Source organism: Ailuropoda melanoleuca, chromosome 7 (assembly GCF_002007445.2).
Source record: "Ailuropoda melanoleuca isolate Jingjing chromosome 7, ASM200744v2, whole genome shotgun sequence".
Taxonomy (NCBI): domain Eukaryota; kingdom Metazoa; phylum Chordata; class Mammalia; order Carnivora; family Ursidae; genus Ailuropoda; species Ailuropoda melanoleuca.
In genome coordinates this window covers 140,974,856-140,995,749 of record NC_048224.1, presented here as the reverse complement: position 1 = coordinate 140,995,749, position 20,894 = coordinate 140,974,856, and the positions used below count along the sequence as shown (strand labels likewise).

The 20,894-nt window shown below is 56.4% G+C and overlaps 1 protein-coding gene across 1 annotated transcript in view; it reads right to left on the bottom strand.

The window, feature by feature from the left end:
- TFDP1 (transcription factor Dp-1) overlaps positions 1–20,894 on the bottom strand; it is a 39,815-nt gene that overhangs the window by 16,748 nt on the left and 2,173 nt on the right. The window contains exon 2 of the mRNA XM_034665532.1: positions 5,702–5,768. Within this exon, the coding sequence (XP_034521423.1) occupies positions 5,702–5,768 (67 nt within the window). The remainder of the gene's footprint in view (positions 1–5,701; positions 5,769–20,894) is intronic.

The window sequence follows — 20,894 nt, the reverse complement described above, 5'->3', positions numbered from 1 at the left end:
CAGCCAGCTTCCGTCGGAGTCGAGGTGACCATCTGTGTCATGGGCTGAACACGCACACACACACGCATGGGTGCACACCCTGGCAGACACACATGCACGAACGCACACACATGCACACACACAGGCACACGCCCCAGCAGACACACACACACGTGTCCACATAAGTGCACATATGCATGAGCACACAACCTAGCAGACGCATGCATACTCAAACACGTGCACTCAAACACACACTCATGCACGCACACATGGGCACACACCCCAGCAGACACACAGACACACACGCACATGCATGCACACGCGCGCGCGCGCGCACACACACACACACACACACACACACACACACACACACGGGCGCACGCCCCGGCAGCCAGTATCCCTCTCCCAGGTTCCCGCCAACTGCTGACTCAGGAAGATATGTCCCTTTTTGTCAATCTCAAGGATGCGATTTCATTTCTGGCTTAATCTGGCCACAGAAATGAGAATGTTTAACATACCCCTTCTGAGAAAGACCGTCACACACACACACACACACACGCACTTACTGGCTCAGGAACTAACATGTCAGTTACAAGACGGCGAAATTATAACAGCCCAGAAATCTACACACTAGAAACAGTATTATTTTAATTGTAAAATGTACTTACAGCCTTTTATTAAGGGAACTATATAACACGATATTTTCAAATAAAACATCATGAAATGGAGGATTCCTTTCCTCCCAAGAAAATGCGTTAGGGATATATGTGGTCTGAATCACTGTAACCGCTAAGAGAAAAAGGGTTCTAAAAATATTACGTAAGAATGTTGTAATTAGTCAACACAATCCATAAATATCCATAGGTTTTAAGATATCTTAAATTATGAAATCATAAGGTTTAATGTTTTCTTGACAACAATTTTAGCCACTTTTAAGTTCTGAGAACCTGACCCTTAAGAGAGACTACTTTGCCCACCACGCTATAGACACTGTGCTGATACGGCCGAGGGCCGCTGGACTGTGCCGCGGTGCGCATGGCTCTGCCCAGGCAAAGGCAGGAGCTGCCCCGCTCAGCGGGCACAGGAGAAGCAGCAACGCGGCCCTCCTCAGCTCTCCAGCTCCAGCAGAGGCTCGGTCCTGGGGCTACTGTGGCGGCCACGTCGCCCCACGTGCTTGCTGTTCGCCAGCCAAGCACCCTGAAAGGGGAAACGGGCTCTGTATGGGCTCCCCCGGTCCGAGCGGAGGTGCACCCCCTCTCGGCATGCCCACTCTGACCAAGGCACGTTGACGACGCCCTCAGCCCCCGTCTGCACAGTGTGCACTCTTCTGGGCACTGTGGCCGGTCACGATCGCGAGCCCAGCAGCAAGGTTCGGAGGCTGGGACATCCCTCCGTGCTCTTGGCATCCTCTGGGATCCCGGGGCTGGGAGGACAGAACAAGCCGATGCCTCTGCTCCATGTTCCCCGGGAGGGCAGCCTCTGAGGGGCTGAGTGAGCCCTGCCATCTCCTCCTGCAGCGGGCCCCCCCCCAACCGCCGCGCGAACACCAGCCTGAACTGACCCACCGTGCGTACAAGTGTGTGTGAGTGTGGGAGGGCGCAGTCACCGCATCTCAAGAATGACACAGTGATGCCAGGTTTCCGGCCACACAGCACGCCCCAAATTTCATCTCTCCTGCCTCAGAACCCTTCTACGGGGAGAAGCAACCCTGAAGCAGAAGGAAGGCGCCGCACGTGGCCCCCGCACGGAGCACATGCCGGCACGGAGCTCTTCAGGGAGAAGACAGGTCTCTGTCGACAATCAACAGGTATCACAGCGCTCCAGCAGAAAGGTGCCAGGCGACAAAAGGCAGCACTAGAAACTCCAGGAACGGACCAGCGACAGCCAAGTGTTGGCTCGCACGACTGCAGGGACAGGACGAGCAGGCCCACAGACATGACACGCCCAAACACCGTGTGTCAGCAAAGTGTTTACAGAATGGCAAACACACACTTTGACTTTACTCTGAGGTACGCTCGGGGTTTCTTCAGAGACCATGTGGTGTTTGTCTAATGAAGAAAACCTTCTTTGAAAAGGTGCGAGAGGACGGAGTGCAGACAGATAACCCGGATGAGAGAAGGAAGGCCGCATGCGAGCTGTGCCCCAGGCCGCTTGTGCACGAAGGGCAGGCAGGCGGCAGGTGCATCGGCAGGGGGAGGGTGCGTGGCGGGGGAGGGTGGCTGAGCCCCAAGGCAGCAGCCAGATGGCTGGAAGAGGAAAACCAGGTAGAACACCAGAGAGAAACTGGGCCAGAGAAGCACCTGGACAGACCCCTACCAGCAAGGCAGGCTCAGGAGGGGCTCAGATCCACTGGGGCCACCAGAACCCAAAATGTGGGAAGGGGAAACGCTGCTGCGGGTGTGCAGGGCCTGGGCGCTCACATGTTTGGTGCAGCCACGCACACGTGCCACGTGATCCAGTTCCCACTCCTGAGCATCTGCCCAAAACACAGGAAGAAACGTACATGTAAAGGTTTACACCCATTACAGCCATTGGCAAAACCCTGGAAGCGACCTAACGCCATCACAGCTAGGACTGCACACGTAAAACTTTCCCGCCTCTGACTGTCAGGGGCTCTGTCCTCAGGGCCGGTGGGTACAGAAAGCGGTGGTGACCGGCTTGATATGCCCACTTGCCAAGGTGTCCATCCCCAGCTATCCAATCACAGGCCAGCTGGACATCGCTCTGGAGCCCGTGAACCGACGTCAGGTAAAGGAGACCGCCCTCCAGAACCACCTAGCCAGACAAAGGCTTGCAGAGCAGAGCCCGGTTTCCTCAAGGAGGAAGGAGTGCTGCCTGCGTCTAGCCTGCCGGCTCGCCCTGAACATTTCAAACCTGCCAACCCCCTTGTCACATGGGCCAATTCCATGAAACGAGCCTCACTCTCACTTGCAACGTGTCCCCCACAGGCTCTGCCTCTGGAGAAGCCTGTAGACACTGGGATCTGGAAACGGGCCAGACAGCAGCAGGAAGAGGCAGGCAGAGCAGAGTCGCGGTCAAGACCCGAGGAACAGGGCAAGAGCAGCAAGGCCTGCCTGGGAGTGCACGGGAGCCCCGCATGATGGGGCATCGTAGCCAGAGCTTGGGCAGGAGCAGACAAGGGGGAGGCCTCATCTCAGGAGGGGCTCACTGACACCAGCCAAGGGCAGCAGGGTCCCCGTGAGCGCCCAGGCCCAGCACAACTCAGATGCTGGCCCATTCCCAAATTCTCGGTGGGTAGAACTGGGACTGGCGGTGAGCTGGCCCTGCAGGTGCAGCACGCGGGCGCAGGGGTGGGGGCAAAAAGTGAGACCAGCCCCTGCCCCTCAATGCCCAGCCTGCACTGGGCCCGGGCCACAGCCCTCCTTGTGACCGCCCTCTGCCCCACTGTTGAATCCCCACAGTGAGCGCCAGCTCCTGACCCTCACGGTCACTCCAGAGAGAGGGCTCTCTGACACACATTGCCGGCCACGCCCCTGGGCTCCTGGACAAGCTTGTGCCAGAGGGTCTGGGCCTCACTCACCACGCCCCTGGCTGAGCCTTTGCCAGACCTCCTCGGGAAGTGACTACAGTGACTGCTGAATCAGACAACACAGTCTGACCCCCACGAGCTCCTAACCTCATGAAACACCGGTGAATAACCCAAAGTGAAGAGCTCAAGTCAGCACCACACTGCCTAAAATTATCCTTCAAACTCCTGAGCCCGAAGCAAAGAGGTAGAAACGGTCTCGACGGGCAGAGGGAGGGGACAGACAGCCTGGTCCTGCTCCGTCCATAGCCAGAACAGCCCCAGGCTGCCTGTCCAACAACAGACGGCTCTGCTGATTAAAAACAACTTCTCTGAAGTGCAGAGAAGTCTGGCGGCACTCAGCCTGCACGGGCAGGGCCAGAGCTGGCGAGCAGGGTGCAGAAATGTGGTCATGGGCCTTCTCGTACCCAGAACATCCCCGAGTGCAGGGGCAGGAGCCCCAGAAGAAGGCAAGGAGCCCAAGCACCTGGGAGGCCACGCTGGTCCCAGCAGAGGCGCAGAAGCAAAGGCAGAAGCCAGGAGAGCCTCGAGGGGCAGCTCCTCTGCAACCAGCCATGAGTGGGAGCATGGAACCACTGGGGTAGCAGCCCAGACAAGATAAGGGGGCTGCAGAGCGGCCAAACCACACCCAACAAGGACATGAAATACTTTGAACAGTGCAGGCAGCTAACACCAGAATATTCTAGTGAACTCAAGAAGCTGTTTTCTGGTCCCTCCAGTTCAACCCCCTGACTCACCACCACACTCCACAGGACTCAAGCTGCTCGTAAGAAGGAAAAGGAGACAAGCAGCACGTGACAATAAGAGAGGCTCTCAGAGTACCCAAACAATAGAGGTACGCAAGACAGACACAGAGCGGAAGATTTCCATCACTTCCAAGGGAGCAAATTTTGTAGATTTTCTTCACGATTATTTCTGCTTCATCAGTTTAACAAAACACGTCATGCCTACAACTCCTGAGATTCTAAGGGTTCTGTTAGTTACACTTCAGCCATCTCCCTCGAGCAATCTGTGAACAGTGAAAGCCATCGAGAGATATAACCACCTGCACACGCTGAACCCCTCAGCACGCTCCCCATCCGTGTACAGAAAGCAAAAGAGCAAGGGATCCTCAGAAAAGCAGGATGCCGCCTATGACCTTCCGAAAACAGAGAAACCAGGAGAGCTCGTGCAGGCCCACAGCCCGTCCTGGGGGAGAGCGGCCAGTGGGACAAGAAAGACTGGCAGAGCCTGGTCAGGATGCAGGCCAGGGGCCCTGCAGGGCACAAGAGCCTCCTTGAGTAACTGAAGGTGACGTCCCAAAGCAACAGACGGATGGGGCGTGAGCCCGCCACCCCAAGCCACGCCGGCCTGTTGAGCCACACAGGGAAGGGCCCCACGGGGCAGGAGATGGCTGGGCTCCTATCCCACCAGCCAGCAACAGACGGACGGGAGGGGGCTGGGACGCAGCACCCGCTTCAGGAGCCACGAGGTCCCGTGTTTGGGCATCTGTCTGGCTGATGCGGACAGAGCAGAGGTGGCAGAAGCGACCCAGCCACTATGAGCTCCACGAGGTCACAGTGCTACGGGCAGCTGGCAGTCGCCCATCGTCTCCTCTGATCTGGCACTTCCACGGCAAGTCTACCCAAGGAAACAAGCAGAGGGCTCAAACACGCTGGCAGACATTCCTCATGGTCACTCTGCGAGGGGAACCGTGGGGCCCCGGGGGGAGGAAGGGCTTCGGCAATCCACCTCCACGCCCACCCCTGAACACACCCACGGCTTCCTGACCAGGAGGACGCGTCTGCACACGAGGTGTGCACCACAAGCCTCGGATTCGAGTCTGTGCTAGTCGGCGCCTGTGTCCTGAGCAGACACCCCCCGACCCCCTGCCGAGGGCTCACGGCGGCCTTGAGCACATGACCTGGGTTCTCCACACTTCGTCACATTCCCGAACTTCCGCAAACCGTATGTGACTTACAAACCAAGATGAACTCCGCTGCCGTGTGCCCGCAGGTGGCGTGTCCGGCTGAGCTCCGAACAGTGTGCCACCCCTTCTGTTGGGGGCCCCAGGCCGGAGCACTCCTGCAGCAGGGTCCCCACCGCTGACCGGACTCTCACACCAGAGAAATTCACAAACACACGGAACTGAACACTCTTATCAACAGCACTGTATTTCAGAAAGAGGCGCCTTACCTTTTCCAGGACTAAGGTTCTGGTCTATGAAGACCTTGAGTTCTCCGTTGGCTTCAATTAGACCGGCCTGCAGAAAGCAACAAGGACAATAAATAGCCAGCCCCTCTGAAGGACGTGTAAAATACAGCACTAAAAAGACACAATGGTCACTATTACACAAACAAGGGCAGGACCCCATGCAGGGAGCGCAGGGCCTCCTGCCACTGAGCTCGCTGGCTGCACATTCAGCAGAGAAAAGATGATTTGAAGATTTCTGCCTTCGAAGCTTAGCCCCTGACAGATTAATGAAACACAGCTTTTGTAGATGAGTCAGCATGTGCATTAACTGGCAAGCCTGAGATTAGCAGGGGCATACCTTGGGTGGATGTGAAAACTCATCTGACCATCTTGAGAGCAGCCTAGTAACGGGGCCTGAGAAGAGGGCTTGGTCAGAGCCCCGGGCGTAGTAGGAGGAGTGTGGGCCTGGGGCCAGGCAGCACATGGGAGCCACAGGGTGTGCCTGACGTCCTTGGCACCCCCGCCTCATGAGCAGGGTGCCCGCACAGCAGTGCCCGCCGACAGCACAGGCACGCAGGGGGCACCAGGGAAGCAACGTCACAACGCACGTGTGCACATGCACAGAAAGGGCCGGTAGGACCCCCGGGACACCACAAGCGGTCGTGTCCAGCACTAGGAATGACTGCTGCCTTGCTTTCTGCTTTCGTTGGCCTGGACTTTCCACCAGAAGGAGTGCATCGTGGGCACCCTGTGCTGGCAGTGTCCAGAGCGCGCCTCCTCCCCAGGCACCAGCAGAGGGCATCTGCAGGCCACACGGGGCCAGCACAGGTCCTGGAAAACCAAGCCTCCAGGCGTCGGCCCTGCTGCAGGCACATGCTTACACACACTCATTCATTCACGCATACATGTATGTGCACACGCATCCATACAGACAAAGGCATCTGTACCCACACGTGTACACGCATGTGCATAAGTACACATGCACACAGACCATAACACAGGTCAGTCGATCCCAGCAGACAAGCCCCTCCCTCCTGCCCGGGCCTCTGACCACCAACGACCAGGGCAGTGGAATTCCTAGCCTAGCGCGAGCAGCCCCGAGAATGTCCAGGAGACTCCATGGCCCAGGTATCCGGGGACTTACGCCTGTGTCCACAGTCACCTCACACACACCCACAGAAGCTCACGTGTCTGTGTGCTGGGACTTTCCTCATGGGATGCGTGAGCACAGGCCAGCCTGTGGAGGGATCCGAGCACAGCTTCTGGTGCCGTCCTGCTTCTCCAGGAAGCCCCACTGCCCACCCTGAGCAAATGCAGTCCCCAGGGGTACGGCTGAGGCCGGAGCCTCGATCCTGGGAGGAGCCTGAGGTCTGCAGCCTCCAGGGGGACATCTCCCAAGCGTGCCTGGGGCAGCGACAAGCCTGGAGTGCATACGCGCACAGCTCGCCTGAGCCTGGCGTGGGAGACCGCCCACCTCAGGCCCTGCCGCATTCCAGGCATGGGCTCGCTGTCTCCCTTTGTGCACAGTGAACAAAACAAACGCACCCAAATGCACAATCCACGCAAGAGTTCAGAGCGTACATCCGAGCCGCTGAATCCACCGGAGACGGAAGTCAGGCCTGCGCAGCGAGGGGCCGCCTGCACGGCCCCAGAGCCAGGCAACATCCCATAGGCCACATTCCCCGGACTCTCCACAACCCCACCTTCCCACAGAAACTGAGGGAGCCAAGCACACGCCCACAAGGACAATCGCAGGCTGAGGCCTGGCTGGGCTAGAAGATCGCTGGCCAGGAGGTGGGTGAAGAGGACTTTCCACGTGCTGGGGGAGCAGAGCGACTCACTCCGGCCAGGGAGCCTGCACCAGGCTGGTCCCAGCAAACAGGCTCCAAGTGCCCCAGAGCCACAGGACACCAAATGCCACATAGCAAGGGGCTGACCGTGGCAGGAGAGCCGCAGGCCCCACACTGACAGCAGCACCTATCGACGGCCCCAGGCTCCCTGCACATCACTGGTGCTGTCAACTCCTCCCTCCCACGGCCAAGGGCCCCTCAATCCCACGGACAGTGGCCCTGACCTCCTTGCCCACTATCCATCCACACCAGAGCAGATGCACGAGTGGACGCCGGAGCTGGCAAGCCACAAAGACCCAACGAAAGCAGGGCCTGTCACTGCCTGCCTGGGTCTGCCTCGGTGGGACTCAGCATCTGCCCCGACCTGCTGCCACTGGATACGCTACTCAGACACGGCAGTCACTGGTCACGGCACTCCTGGCCGCTCATGGGAATGCCAAGAATGCTGCCATCCCCCTCCCACAGAGATGGTGGTCACGGTCGGCACAGCAGGGGCACAACCCTGGCAACCAACACCTCACAACCCAAACTGGGAACGAAGCCGGGCTTGGTTGACCTGGGAGACACCTCGTCCGACTCACGCAATCAGTCAAAGCAGCCCATCCTCCCTGGAGCAGAGGGCTGCATCTTTCCCCGCCAAATGCTGCCTGCAGGAACCACTCAATGAGCAGCCTGGGTCAGGAACAGACCAGCACAGTCCTTTCTGGCAAAACCTGGGAACCAACGAAGAGGCCAGTCCCTCCCTACTGTCTCGATGTCATGAGCCAGAGCTGAGTCGTCACTGGAGAACAGGGACCAGGACATAAAGGAAGACGCTGGCCGAGCGAAAAGGATGAAGGGAACCACCCAAGTGCTGGACGAGAGACAGGTCCACCCGCAAGCATCATGTCTGCTCGCCGACACCAGGGAAACCCTAACATGAATCCGCATACTCGTGCTCGGTAAGACACGTTTCTGTCTCTTGCACTCCACAAGAGCTCCTGCGAGAGGGGGGCTGGACTTCTACAAGGGGCAGCCGCGGTCGGCAAAGCCCTCCCACCACGTGTGCGGCAGGCAGGCCTGGCCCCCGGTCTGGTCCCGTGAGAGCCCGGTGACCTGGCACAAAGTGGCTGTCCCAGCAGCACGAGTCCAGACGCCAGGCTGGGAAGACTCTGACGGGGTTGCCATTCCCGCTAGGGCGGCAGCACACGGGCCGTACCGGCAGACGCTGGCAGCCCCCCAGCTGCGACACTGCCTGGATGCTACGGACCCAGGGGCCGCTTCTGGAACTGCCGCCTCCGACGGGACCATCTTCCCAGAGAAGCTGCCAGGTCAGTAAATACACACCTGCCTTATTCCTAAACCAAGACCTACAGGACAGTAAATCTGACCTAGGAAGAAGTCAAGCAGCTGGCTACTGGCTCCTGTGGACGCCTGTGCTGTCCGCACTCGAGACAGCAACCAGTTACCCCAAGGCAAGTCTTCCAGGCACAGAAATGATCTGTTTTGTGACACAACGTGTCAGAATCACAGGAGGCGCAAGCTTGCTTCTCACCAAGGAAATCAGAAAACAAAACTACTACTTTCAGGGCTCCCGCTCACAGGTGATATGGAGAACACAATGCTGAACGCCTACAAACCAAGCCTGGGGGACGGTGACCTTGTCACGGTTCTGATGTGGGAGCCCACGGGCCCCACGTGCTCCAGCTGGGGAGGGAAATCAGGCTCCAGGAGGGTCCACGCCGCCCGGCAGCCCTGTCCTGGGGCTGTGGTGGCAGCGGAGATGGCGGGACGGTGGGAGGTGAGAGGCACGTGGGGCATCCACTGTGCAAACGCTCTGGGCGCACGCCTGCTGGCTGCTGCAGATCCGGGCAGCGTATCCACCGCGACCCAGCCAGTCCCAAATTCTGAGCCCCAGAAACCGTGCGGAAGAAGAAACGTTTACTGTTACTTTAACCACTGAGCTCTGGGGTTTCACAGCAACAGAGGACAGTGGTCAATGATTTTTCTCTAGAACAAAAGAGAAAGTGCTTATTTTCTTCAACAGGGAAGTCACTGAATGTATTTTTGAAGCAAACTCTAACAGTTGCACGCAGATTTGGCCCAAATTTCCTGGTGTAACATGACTAACTGCCAATTATCAAAGACAAACGGTCATAACCAAATTAACGTATCTAGGTTTCCTGACCTCAGAAGAAGACAGACAACAGCACTTCACAAGTCCGTCTGTACGGAGCGGCAGCCTAGGAGCAAGCGGGCCCTGTGGCGCCCGGCCAGGCTGGATCGCCCCCGACGGCCCAGCCACCAAAGGCTGGCAGCCGGTGACACTACGGCCGGACAGACTCTCGAGGTCAACCAGCGTCCACGCAGGGACGACCTCAATCGGCCCTGGTGCTGGCTCACCCAGCCGACTGCCCACACACCCTGCCACACAACCCCGTTCCCAAATGAAGCCAGAATCCAGGCCCCACCCAGCTCATCCCCCCGATTCTGCTGTCTGTGAAGATGACAGAAATCACTTCTGGGGGGCGCCTGGGTGGCACAGCGGTTAAGCATCTGCCTTCGGCTCAGGGCGTGATCCCGGCGTTGTGGGATCGCCCCACATCAGGCTCCTCCGCTGTGAGCCTGCTTCTTCCTCTCCCACTCCCCCTGCTTGTGTTCCCTCTCTCGCTGGCTGTCTCTATCTCTGTCAAATGAATAAATAAAATCTTTAAAAAAAAAAAAAAGCTATTCCTGAAACTTCAGCTAATTTTAAGATAAGTGCATAGGATGTATTTTTCTGCAAAATCTTTACACTTAAGGTGCAAATCTACCCTCCAGTAAACACCAAAACGCTAAATTTGTTAACGTGTAAACCAGGAGCAGAAGCACCATTTGCCACAACTCACCTAGGTTTCTCACGAACGTGATTCATCCTGTCACGTCTGTACTTAGTGGGAACACAGCTGGGTGCTCTGCTCTCGCGGTAGCTCCGAGGACCCTGCTCACGGCCCAGAGCTCAGCGCGCACGGCAAGCTGAGCCACGGGGCCCCGACTGAAATGGCACTGGGATGCTTGAGGGAATTCAGCAGAACCAGCCGGGAGTCACCAAGCTCCAGGCTTCATCCCAGCGCCCTCCAGCCTCCACAGGCCGCGAGGGCCGTGGCCAGGCCCTGCCTCCGCCTGCCGCCCACCCTGAGTCCCCTCCACCCCCTCTCTAAAACAACGCCGCCAAAACAAGACTTCCTCTGGGGGCCCGCAGGATGAAGTGCAGACCCCTCAGCAGACAGAGCCCCGGAGCTGAGGGACCACGGGGCGCGTCAGAGATGAAGCCGATGACCGGCTGCGGGGTGTACCTCGCTGCCCTCCTCCACGGATGGGCAGGCCCCACGCTTTGGGCTGCCTCTCTGAGCACTTTCCACTCCCGTACCAGTGACCTCCTGCTGCCCCTGGCCCCCCGCTGGACAGAGGCCCTGTGAGGCAGGGCACCAGCCCCGGGGAGGCTGGAAGTGCTGAGCGGCACCGAAGGCCATGGGAGGTCTGACACAAACAGCAAGACCGCTCCAACAGAACTGTACTTCCCAGAGGAGGCAGCGGGCCCGGCAGTTTGCCAGTGGAATGTAGACGTAATTCCAAGACAGAAGGACGAAAACACCAAGACAGGCCAATGAGAGGATGAGGAGTCGAGGATTCAAACCGCGTCGTGAGGATGGGGAAACCTGGGAAAGCCAGCACAGAAAGAGAAACCTACACACCCACGTCCTTACTGGTACCCATACAGAACACCAGCAGGCGCTGTCATCCGGGTGCCTCAAGAGTCCACGAGGACCTCGGGAGAGGAGGACCCTCCCTCCTCTGCGGACCTCGCCCTCAGGGACGCCCCCGACTCTCCTCCTTCCAGAGGGCCCCTTCCAAGTCCGCACGAGCCGCACACAGTGGCGGCCGGCACCCGACCACAGCATCAGAAGCGCTCGCGTGCCTGAGGGAGCACAGAGGGCGTGGGTGCTGCCGGGGGCACCTACATGAGGCCGACAGGGTGACGGCAAGAACAAGAAGATCCACCCAGTCCTCTCACAGAGGCAACAAAGACACCAAGTACCCAGGGCCGACCCCGCTACAGAAGCACGCAGCGCCACAGAGCAGATCCTGAACTTCCCTGAGGGTACACGGCACGGCACTGAGCGGAAACGTCCACACTGCGTGTCACACCGCAGTACGCCAGACTCTCCTGAACGCCACAGCTCTAGAGGCGACGATCTAAGGAAGCAGCTGCATCAAGAGGTATCGGGACGGCCTGGGGACCCGCAGAGGGACCTGCCCCGCACTTCACCCTGTGGGTCCCATGCAGACCCTCCCTTGACTTCAGAGCTCACAGGACCAGAGCCTCCCGCACCACCGTCCTCCCAGCCGCAGATGCCCCTCGAGGACCGGCCAGGTCCAGCAGACAGCCTGGGGGCACCCCGCATGTGGCCGATGCGGGAGGGGGGCCTCCCACCCCGGAACTTCGTGGCCCTGCCCAATCCCCTCCCCTTGAGTGTGGCCTGACCTAGTGACGAGATCTGCCAAGGCCAGGTTAGGTTTCAGGAGGCCTGTCCTGCTGGCACGTCTCTCGCTCCGTGTGTGTGTGTGTGTGTGTGTGTGTGTGTACCTCGCTCCATCCCCTCCCTCTCCTCCCTGGCTGCTCCCTCACTCTGGCCACATTAGCTACCCCGCAGCAGACCCACAAGGCCAGAAACTGAGGGCCACCTCCAACCAACAGCCCAGAAGTGAACGCGTCCCGTGGACCAGGTGAGTGAGCTCAGGCACGGTCCTGCCCACAGGGACCCGGAGCTGTCAGGCCGCCTCCGGGTGCTGGACTGGGAGCCAGCACAGCTGTGCCGACCTCTGGACCCCAAGAAACCACAGGGTAACGACGTCACCGCAAGCCGTGACAACACTGACAGGGCACCTGAGGACGCACCGAAGCCCGCACTGGGCACTTTCCCCCGCCTGCCGCGTGTTTTGTCCTTGCATAGAAAGGGCACCACAGTGACCTCACAAAGCAATCGGATGTGGTGCATTATGCGAAAAAGTCTAAGGCAGAGTTCAGTTTCATCACGCAAGAAACAGGTTCCAAGTGGACAAAAGAACAAAGTGGAAACAATATGGCAGGAGCGCTACTCTCAGCGGCGGGCTTCAGTCTGAGCCTGTGCCCTAAACTGCACACAGTGAACGAGCGCTCCTGCCTCTACCCAACCCGCCCGCCCTGCAGAGACTGGCGTACTCCCAAGGCAGGGAGGGCACTCTGGGCCACCGGGCGCGCAAGAGCCCGCGAGCAAGGGTGCGTGTCCCAATTCCGCTTACAGGGAAGGAAGCTCCCGGAAACAACCTAAATGCCCATCAGCAGGACCAAATACATGAGGACACAACCAAACAAAACACCAGCTCTACCCTGACGCAAACCGATCAAATTCCCAGACACCAGCTCTCCGATGATACTAACAAACTCTCTCGTTCGTTATTTTGGGCATTTCAGAAGATACATGCTAGAATATTTAATGGGAGGACAACGTGTTTGTAACCAGCTCTACGATCACCCGGCGGGCAGAGAAGTGTGGACAAACAGCCGTGAGCATGGCTGTTCAGGACGGTGACGGGGTGCAGGGTGTCAGCACCACGTTCTCTCTGTACTTGCATAGAACTCAAATGTTCCATAAAAGTGGCTTTTCAGTTATTTATGTTTATAGCTACCAACGTACCTACAAGTTGTGGAGTCAAACAGCAGGAAGAGAGCGTGGAAGTCCGTTTATGCAAAGCTGTACGATAGAGCTGTATGTTAACCCCTCACAGCTAGGGAGTTATCCCCAAAATCATCACCAGCACATTAATAATAGAATCACCCTGGAGTATGATTTTCAATAACTGTTAGCTTTCTGATATCCTCTGAATTCTTACTAAAACGCTGTGTTTTGTAACTGGATAAAGCATAGCCTGGATAAAACAAAGGATATAGGGTCCCAAGGATAACAAAATCCAGTGATGATGGGGGACGGGTCAGGATGCAGGCTAGAGGCTGTGGACTGGAGGGGCAACCACAGGAAACAGACCAAGGTAGCGGCAAGAGTCAATGGAGCAGAGGCCCACGTCCACAGACCAGACAGAGCAGGACGGAAGGTCACGGAGAGCTGGCTCTGAGCCACAGGCAAGGCAGTGGTGGCTGGAGAGCAGAAGGGCAAGTCTGGAGAGGAAACGCACAGGCTCACGCCACGAGCGCACTCCAGCGAGTAACCATAAGAAATCCACATCCTCAGGAGAGAGCCTTAAGTCCATCGGTGAGGGGAGACCTGGGAGGCAGGAGTCAAATTCGCAAATCCCAACGAGCTGAGGAGAAAGGGGGAGGAGGTGAGGCACGGGGTCAGGGGAGCGGGCGGTACTGCCACCAGGGTTTCTGAAATTTAGGTGAGAACCTGGGTTCTCTGCCAGGGGCCACGACACCAGCAGCTACAAACAGGTACGGTTGTTCCTGCCGTCCCCTCCCCCACCAATGGTCAGCAAAACGACGCAGAGCCTAGGCCAACCTCTCCAGCACTCTCCTTTCCTCACACTCCACAACGTGCAGTCTCTCCCGGCGCAGAAATGCCTGCAGCCCTCGGCTCCTGTGAGCGCCACCAGACATTCGGTATAAATCAGCGTCTCCATCTACCTCTGCCTGATTCCACCTACCAAGCTGGACCTAAATGTCCACCAAATGCAGAATCATTACACTACTATCCCCCAGCCCACTTCAAAAAGCACCGGCAGCGGCAGTGTCCTACTTACGCCAAGCCCAAGGCTCTGTATTTCTCCTTGGACCGGTCCCCCTCGCGCCCCAGAGTTCCTGCCCTTCCTAGACAGACGCAGCCCGAATCACAGCATCTGCCTTTCTTCGATATCTGACTGCGCTCTGCACTTCAACCTTTGCCTTTTTGCCAGAAAAATATCAGACTTATTCTAGAGCACGTAGAAATGCAAAACTGCCTGGAAGAAAATATAACAGGGCTCCAAAACACTGTTTAAGTATTTGCCTGCATCTCACTTTCTGGCGTTTCTACGGCCAATGTACGCTGAAGTGGCTCTGTATGCTGTGTCCTGCATTTTCACAGCTGCTGAGCAGTGGAGGGAGACGGCTCATGGGACCTGGCGGGGACTCGTAAGGCGGGACATAGAGCAGCAGACTAGGACGTGATTTATCAGGAAGTCATTCCCCCGTAGACAGGAGTCCACCTTCTTTATAATGACAAAGCCTGAACCCACCAGATGGCCACACCAAGTGCATTTCTCCTTAACCAAAGTCCATGCTATTTAACTGCCCCACACCCACCCTCCTGACAGCCGAGCCCCAGCCTCAACCCCTAAAGGGGGACCCCCAGGGTTCAGAGGCTCCGTCCACCCAGGACAAGTTCCTGCTGCCCACCTCCACACGACTTGTCCAAACTACAGTCAGGGCAAGCTGGAGGAGGCAGGGCAGAGAGCTGTCTGCAGAGAGACTGGGGTTGAGGTGAGGAACAGGGCTAAAATGGGCCTGGGGACCCTGGGCTCCTGACAGAGAAACAGCATCCCCCCTACACCCTGTCTCCGGGAGTCTGCTGCCCCTTGCACCCCAACTCAGTTCCCGAACTCAGGCCCTAACAAGGAGCCGATTCCCTCACCAGGAGTGGGGTCCTCCCCCAGAGCTCTGATTAGACCAACCACTCACAGCCACGAAGCATGTCTACAAGGCCCAGGCCTGCGATGAGCTCCTAAATTCTTCAAAGCCGTATGCCTTGCTCTCAGAATCCACCCAAGTGTTGCCAGGCTAGGCGGGGCATGTGATGCGCCTGGCCCTTTAATCGTCACTGCCCCGAGAGGAAGGGACAGGACACTTGTCACCTTCATTCTCCCAACAAGTCACCAAGCCCCAGAGAAGACTCAGCAAGAGGGACAGCTGAACTCAAGCCCACAGTGTGGGTCCACTTGGAATCACTGCGTCTGTCCTGACATAGAAATCCTTTCCAGGAAATGCCCACGGTCCCGTGGCTTCCAGTGGAGGGTGGTGGGGTCCAGGCCTATAGGCCTCTCCTGGGGGTAACAGAGCCAAAGGTGGAGACGTTTCTGCTCAAGGAGCGTCTTTATTTTACTGGCTAATTTAAAAACACGCTACTCTGACTTCTATTCTGAAAAAGTTACTCCAGAGCACTTTCTCCCTTTCAGAAAGACCCTGACTTCCCCTTCAACAAAAACCAAGTCGCCAAGGCCAGGAGCTTGCACGAGGACCACAGTCCTTCACAACCTCCAGAGCAGCTCCCCGGGGCCCAGTGGGCCCTTTCCCTGCCCAGGGGAAGGACTGCTCCAAAATGCGGAATGAGCACAGTGTCTAGCCAGATATCACTGCAACGACGACCTAGGACGCACGAGACGGCGGGGCCTCGGGCATCAGACAAACTGACCTACACACTGACCACCTCCTCACCCCTCCCGCCCCCAAAGTGAGATGTGGCCATGCAGCTCTGTGGGGGCCACTGCTCGGTTTGTTAAGGAAAGAGGACGTACGTCCACGGGAGGAAGGTGCCCCGGGAGCCCCTGTCCGGCTGGGAAGTGCTCCAGCACCTAGGTCTACAGGCCTGGTTTCAAAGCTCTCTGCAGTTGCAAAACCCCATGAGATTGTTTAATTTTGCGACTTCCCTCCCGCCCAAGCTGGTGCTTGTGCTGGGGCAGGGCACACCAGGGCACCCTAAAACAAGGACAGGTCACCTCATAACCCACAGCCGTCCTACTGTGAGCCCCTTACTTAGACCATATTAACGCAAACATTCGTCTTTTATGCTGTGTTTCATTACAAATGAGGTGTCTAAATTTCAAAACACAAAGGGCTTCAGAAGAGCAGAAGTACTGACGACCCCGGAGTGAACAACTTCTGGGTGATCTGGGTTAACTGCAAAGTGCTGTGCATCAAAGCCGCGTATGACTTCATAACTGACCCCCACACTCAGCCTCGGGACAAGTTCGCAGGTTGAACTCCCACCTAAACACTTCCCTCTTCCTCCTCCTTCCCTGCAAACTAGGATTTAGGTTGTGTCGATACAGGAGGGTAAAAAACCATCACTCAAACTCTCACTTTTCAGAAAAGCAAATAAAACGAGAAACCTAAGACCCCTCGAGGTACAGTCCAAGTCATTATTCCTTCCAAGCGGAGGAAGGACGATATTGCACAAGGCTGAGCAGACCCGATGCGCTATGCTTCCGCTGCACTGTCATTACTCAGGAAGTTACGTGGACACGGGCCAGTGTCCTGAACGTGGGCCTGAGTCCTAAGGGTCCCACTAAATGAAGATGAAAAATACCTACAAACCCATCAAACACAACACAAACATTTAAACTACCTAAAAACTATCTGTATTTAACACGAAAACTCAGGGTACGAATTCAAGGTATATTTCCCACAGGTTTACAATGAAATCATTTTATATTTACAACGCTTGCCAGAATGACAAAGGCAAACCTAATGTTAACATTTTGCTATGAAATGATGAACAAAGGGTTAACATCCTCAATTTATAAAGAGTGGGTGCAAACCAACAGGAAACAGACACTAGACCAGGAAAATGAGCACAGGACACGCCATTGATTCAGAGAAACACGTTTTAAAAGGAAAATATTCAACTTCTGTGTCAAGACATAACTAACACAAAACACAACTTAAAATTTTACCTACCAAAGGGAGCAAGTTTTCTGGGCTTTTAAACTGAATTTCAAACTGAATGCCGTTACAATGAGTTCTCTGCTACAACCCGATGAAACTACACGCCGGCACAATTGTTCTCAAAGACAGTGCGCGTCTGCGTCCACACAGTTCCACGCCCGAGGACTCACCCCTGGACGCCATCACAGTCGGCACAAGGTTGAGAAGAGCTGGCCAGAGAGCACGAGAACCCCCAGCGCTGGAGACGGGGGACCTCGGGCGCGTCCATACGGTGGGACGCCATTTGTCAAACCAGTGGGCGTTCGGCCCTTCCCGCGGACTCTCAGGCAACCGGCACGGCTGCACTCCCGGGAGCTCGGTCAAGTGCTGTGGGACGCTCAGCCATGTGCATTCCTAAACGTCTCCTGTGTTGCTTCACCTGTTATTAAAACCCTGGAAAACCTGCAGACAACCTAGAAGGCTGCGTGTGGTGTCTTTAAATGACATACTGACATCGCATGTCAGCTTAGGCAAGACTCTCAAACACATGGGCTAAGAAAGGGCTTTCACTCTAAAGCAAAGACTAGGGAGTGAATAAATACTTGAATTTAAAATGACGTGTTGAGGTTTGTATCCATTTTGATTGTTCAACAACCGACCACCTACAACTCCCCAACGTGCCGAATAAACGTACAGTTGCTAAACCCACGGCGGACCACGTCTGGGACGGGCAGCACACACGCCCTCTCGCGTGTCACATGACACTAAGTCGGAAGGTGTCTGGGGGGTCCCACCTGTCATTCAGCCAGCGCCGACACCCCACAGCCCAGACAACACGCCCTCAGCAAGCACCTGCTGGGTGGCCCCTCCCTGCCCACAGACAGTGCGAAGCTCAATGCAGGAGAAGCCAGGTATGGATTCCGAATGAGAATTTCCTAACTGTTCTACGCTGAAAAGTAATAAGGTATTTTAAACACTTAAAGAGAAGAGCTTTTCAGAAAGGTGGCTCTGTGATCTGTGAGGAAAGTGTCCCCTAGAAGTCACACCATCAGCCACGGTGTGCACAGATACCACAGGCCCATTTCCCAATGGTCCGAGACAAACCGAAAGCACAGAACTGATTCTAGGAGAAGAACACCCTTTTATCCTTCAAGTTTTATACCAGGAATTCATTTGTCCAACACTGTTTGACACCGAGATGCTCCGGGTTGACATTCTCAATTGAGCTGCAGATTTCTGCTTGGGACCCCATCCCAGAGTTTCCCCAGTACATCCCACACAGAAAAACGTGAATTCTGAACCATGAGAAGCCTGGGTAAGAGCAAGCCCACCACCACAGCCCTCCTCACTTGGTAACCTGCGTGCAAGCCACTGACGCCCCTCTCCACATCCAACGTGACATCTCTGCGGCACAAGTTAGCATCAGATCCCACCACTCACTCCAGCCGAGACCGAAGGAAACCGCATGTTACTGCTTTACCGCGTTTATTTCTTCAGCCCTCATTTCACCATCGAGGTCTGGGTCTGAAAAATGATACTCAGTACATGTATTTTTAGATAAGCTCGTTAGTCTCCTAGTGGTATTAAAGCAGGCCTCATTATATCATCCCTCCAAAGCTTAGATGGGGTGCATTCTTCCTTGGTCTCCAGCTCTCGATAACACCGTTCAGAGAATTTTCCATAAACTCACAGAACACAAAGTGGAGTCCCAGACCTGCTTTCAAAACAGAGGCCACACATGCTACAAAAGGACTTACAGACCACCTCCTCCAGCAGGAGCTGCCGCTGCACTGCCCTCAACCATGGACCAGGCTCTCTGCAGGCAGGCAGGCCTTCTGGCTCCCACGCCTACAGCCTGCAGGGGCAGGGAAGGCCCCAGGAAGGGCCACGGCCGCCTACCGACATCCCCCCGCAAAAGGATCTCTGTAATTTTACAGCCAGCCAGCTACCTCTCTGTTCTTTACAAACCTTCACAGCACTAGACGAGGACAAGAACACGGACTTCCCACCGGGGCTCACGAGGGGCTCGGGCGCGGGCTCCGCCTGTGACCTTGACAAAATCCGCAAAGCCCTGTGGGGCCGCACCGCGCGCGCGCACACACACACACACACACACACAGCAATGCACACAGCTCGCATATGGGCACACTATCACGTCAGATGCCTTCCCCTTCCTACTTCACCCAAGGGCAATTTCTAACACAATGAGCACATTTAAGCACTTACAATTTCTGTATTTTCTCTGAGGTTTACCTCTGGGGCCCTTCTCAGCGCTGAAAATGTGACCGTCTTCTCAGCCTGGTGAACCTCCCCAGTCATGATCTATGTCCATGGGAGCCTCGATTGGCACAAAACCAAAATCACAGATCCCTAGCTTCATTAACGAGCACATAATCTCCATTTTTCACCTCCCGGGGTGATGAGACCCCATGACAGAGGGACAGGTCCATGGCTGTGGGAGCAGAGACCCACACGGTCCGAGGATGGCAACTGAAATGTCACCGTGTGCCTTGCCCAGCTGAGACTCTCTCCATAGGACTGTAGAAACACAGCCCACGATGCTCAACTAAGGAGGGCCCCACGCTTCCAGGCTGAGCATGGAGGGGCAGCCCGCACGCGGCCAGAGGGTCCCATGTGGGCGCTGGTGGGAGGCCATGAGGCAGTTCTCTGCTGGCTGCACTGACCCCCAGGTGTTGGCCTCCAAAGGTGTCCCAGACTGCAGGAGGGACCGCTGTCACTGTGTGGCCGTCTCTACAGCCAGAGAACTCCCGCCCCAGATCCCAGTCCCTGCTGATATTCTTATATTAAATTCCATAAGTGAACCCCAAAACTGTTGCTCAGGGTCAGTCACTTCTGGGAATGACGGAGGTGGGGTCTCAGTCACTTTCACATTGTGCTTTGTGCCACCTGAGCTTTCTCCCCTCCACGCCAGGTACGAATACGGAATTTGGATTTTTACCATTTGAATTTTTCATTGCCAGCTTACACCAACATAATTCCAGTAAATGAATGTCAAAGGCCTACGGCCCGCTCGGCCCTCGCTGCCCAGCCAGCTTCCAGAGACAGGCACCCGCAGGCCTCCATCCTGATGCGCTGCCCCAGGCCGCATGGCCGTCTGTGTCAGGCCGGAGTAAAGCCAGGGAAGCAGGAGGGCACAGGGTCCTGCCCCCAGGACACCTGATGGCAGCCCACTCGCTCCTGTCACACACACCTCCAGGTGAAGACACACGCTTGCAAAACACAACGCTTGCAACAAATCACCAAGGAATCAGGCTCATTTTCACACGTTGCTAGAAAATGCAAGGGTTTTTTCAAGCAAAGGAATTACAGTGTTTTGTCTAGATACCCTTTTTAAAAACACAGAAATATTTATTTGTGTTCTAGAAACAGAAAACACGAGGTGCAGTGAGCGCCAGAGCAGCTGGGCTCCCGGTCTAGCCTCTTGCAGGCCCCACACACCCACCTCCACGCTCTTCCTGTCCCCCCATTCCTATGAAAACAGCACTGCTTCCTCGGGGGCCTCCACCCCCAGCCACCCCAGCCCTGCCTTCCCATACCTCCCGGTTCCCCCCCATGCCCTCCTGCCCCTGGGGCAAACCCAATTTCTCCATCCACCCTCTACCCCTCCAACCCCTGGTCCCTCCACGTCCCAGCCTCCCCATTACCCCTGCCCCCCCTCCAGCCCCCTGCCCCAGGGTCCCCTCATACTGTG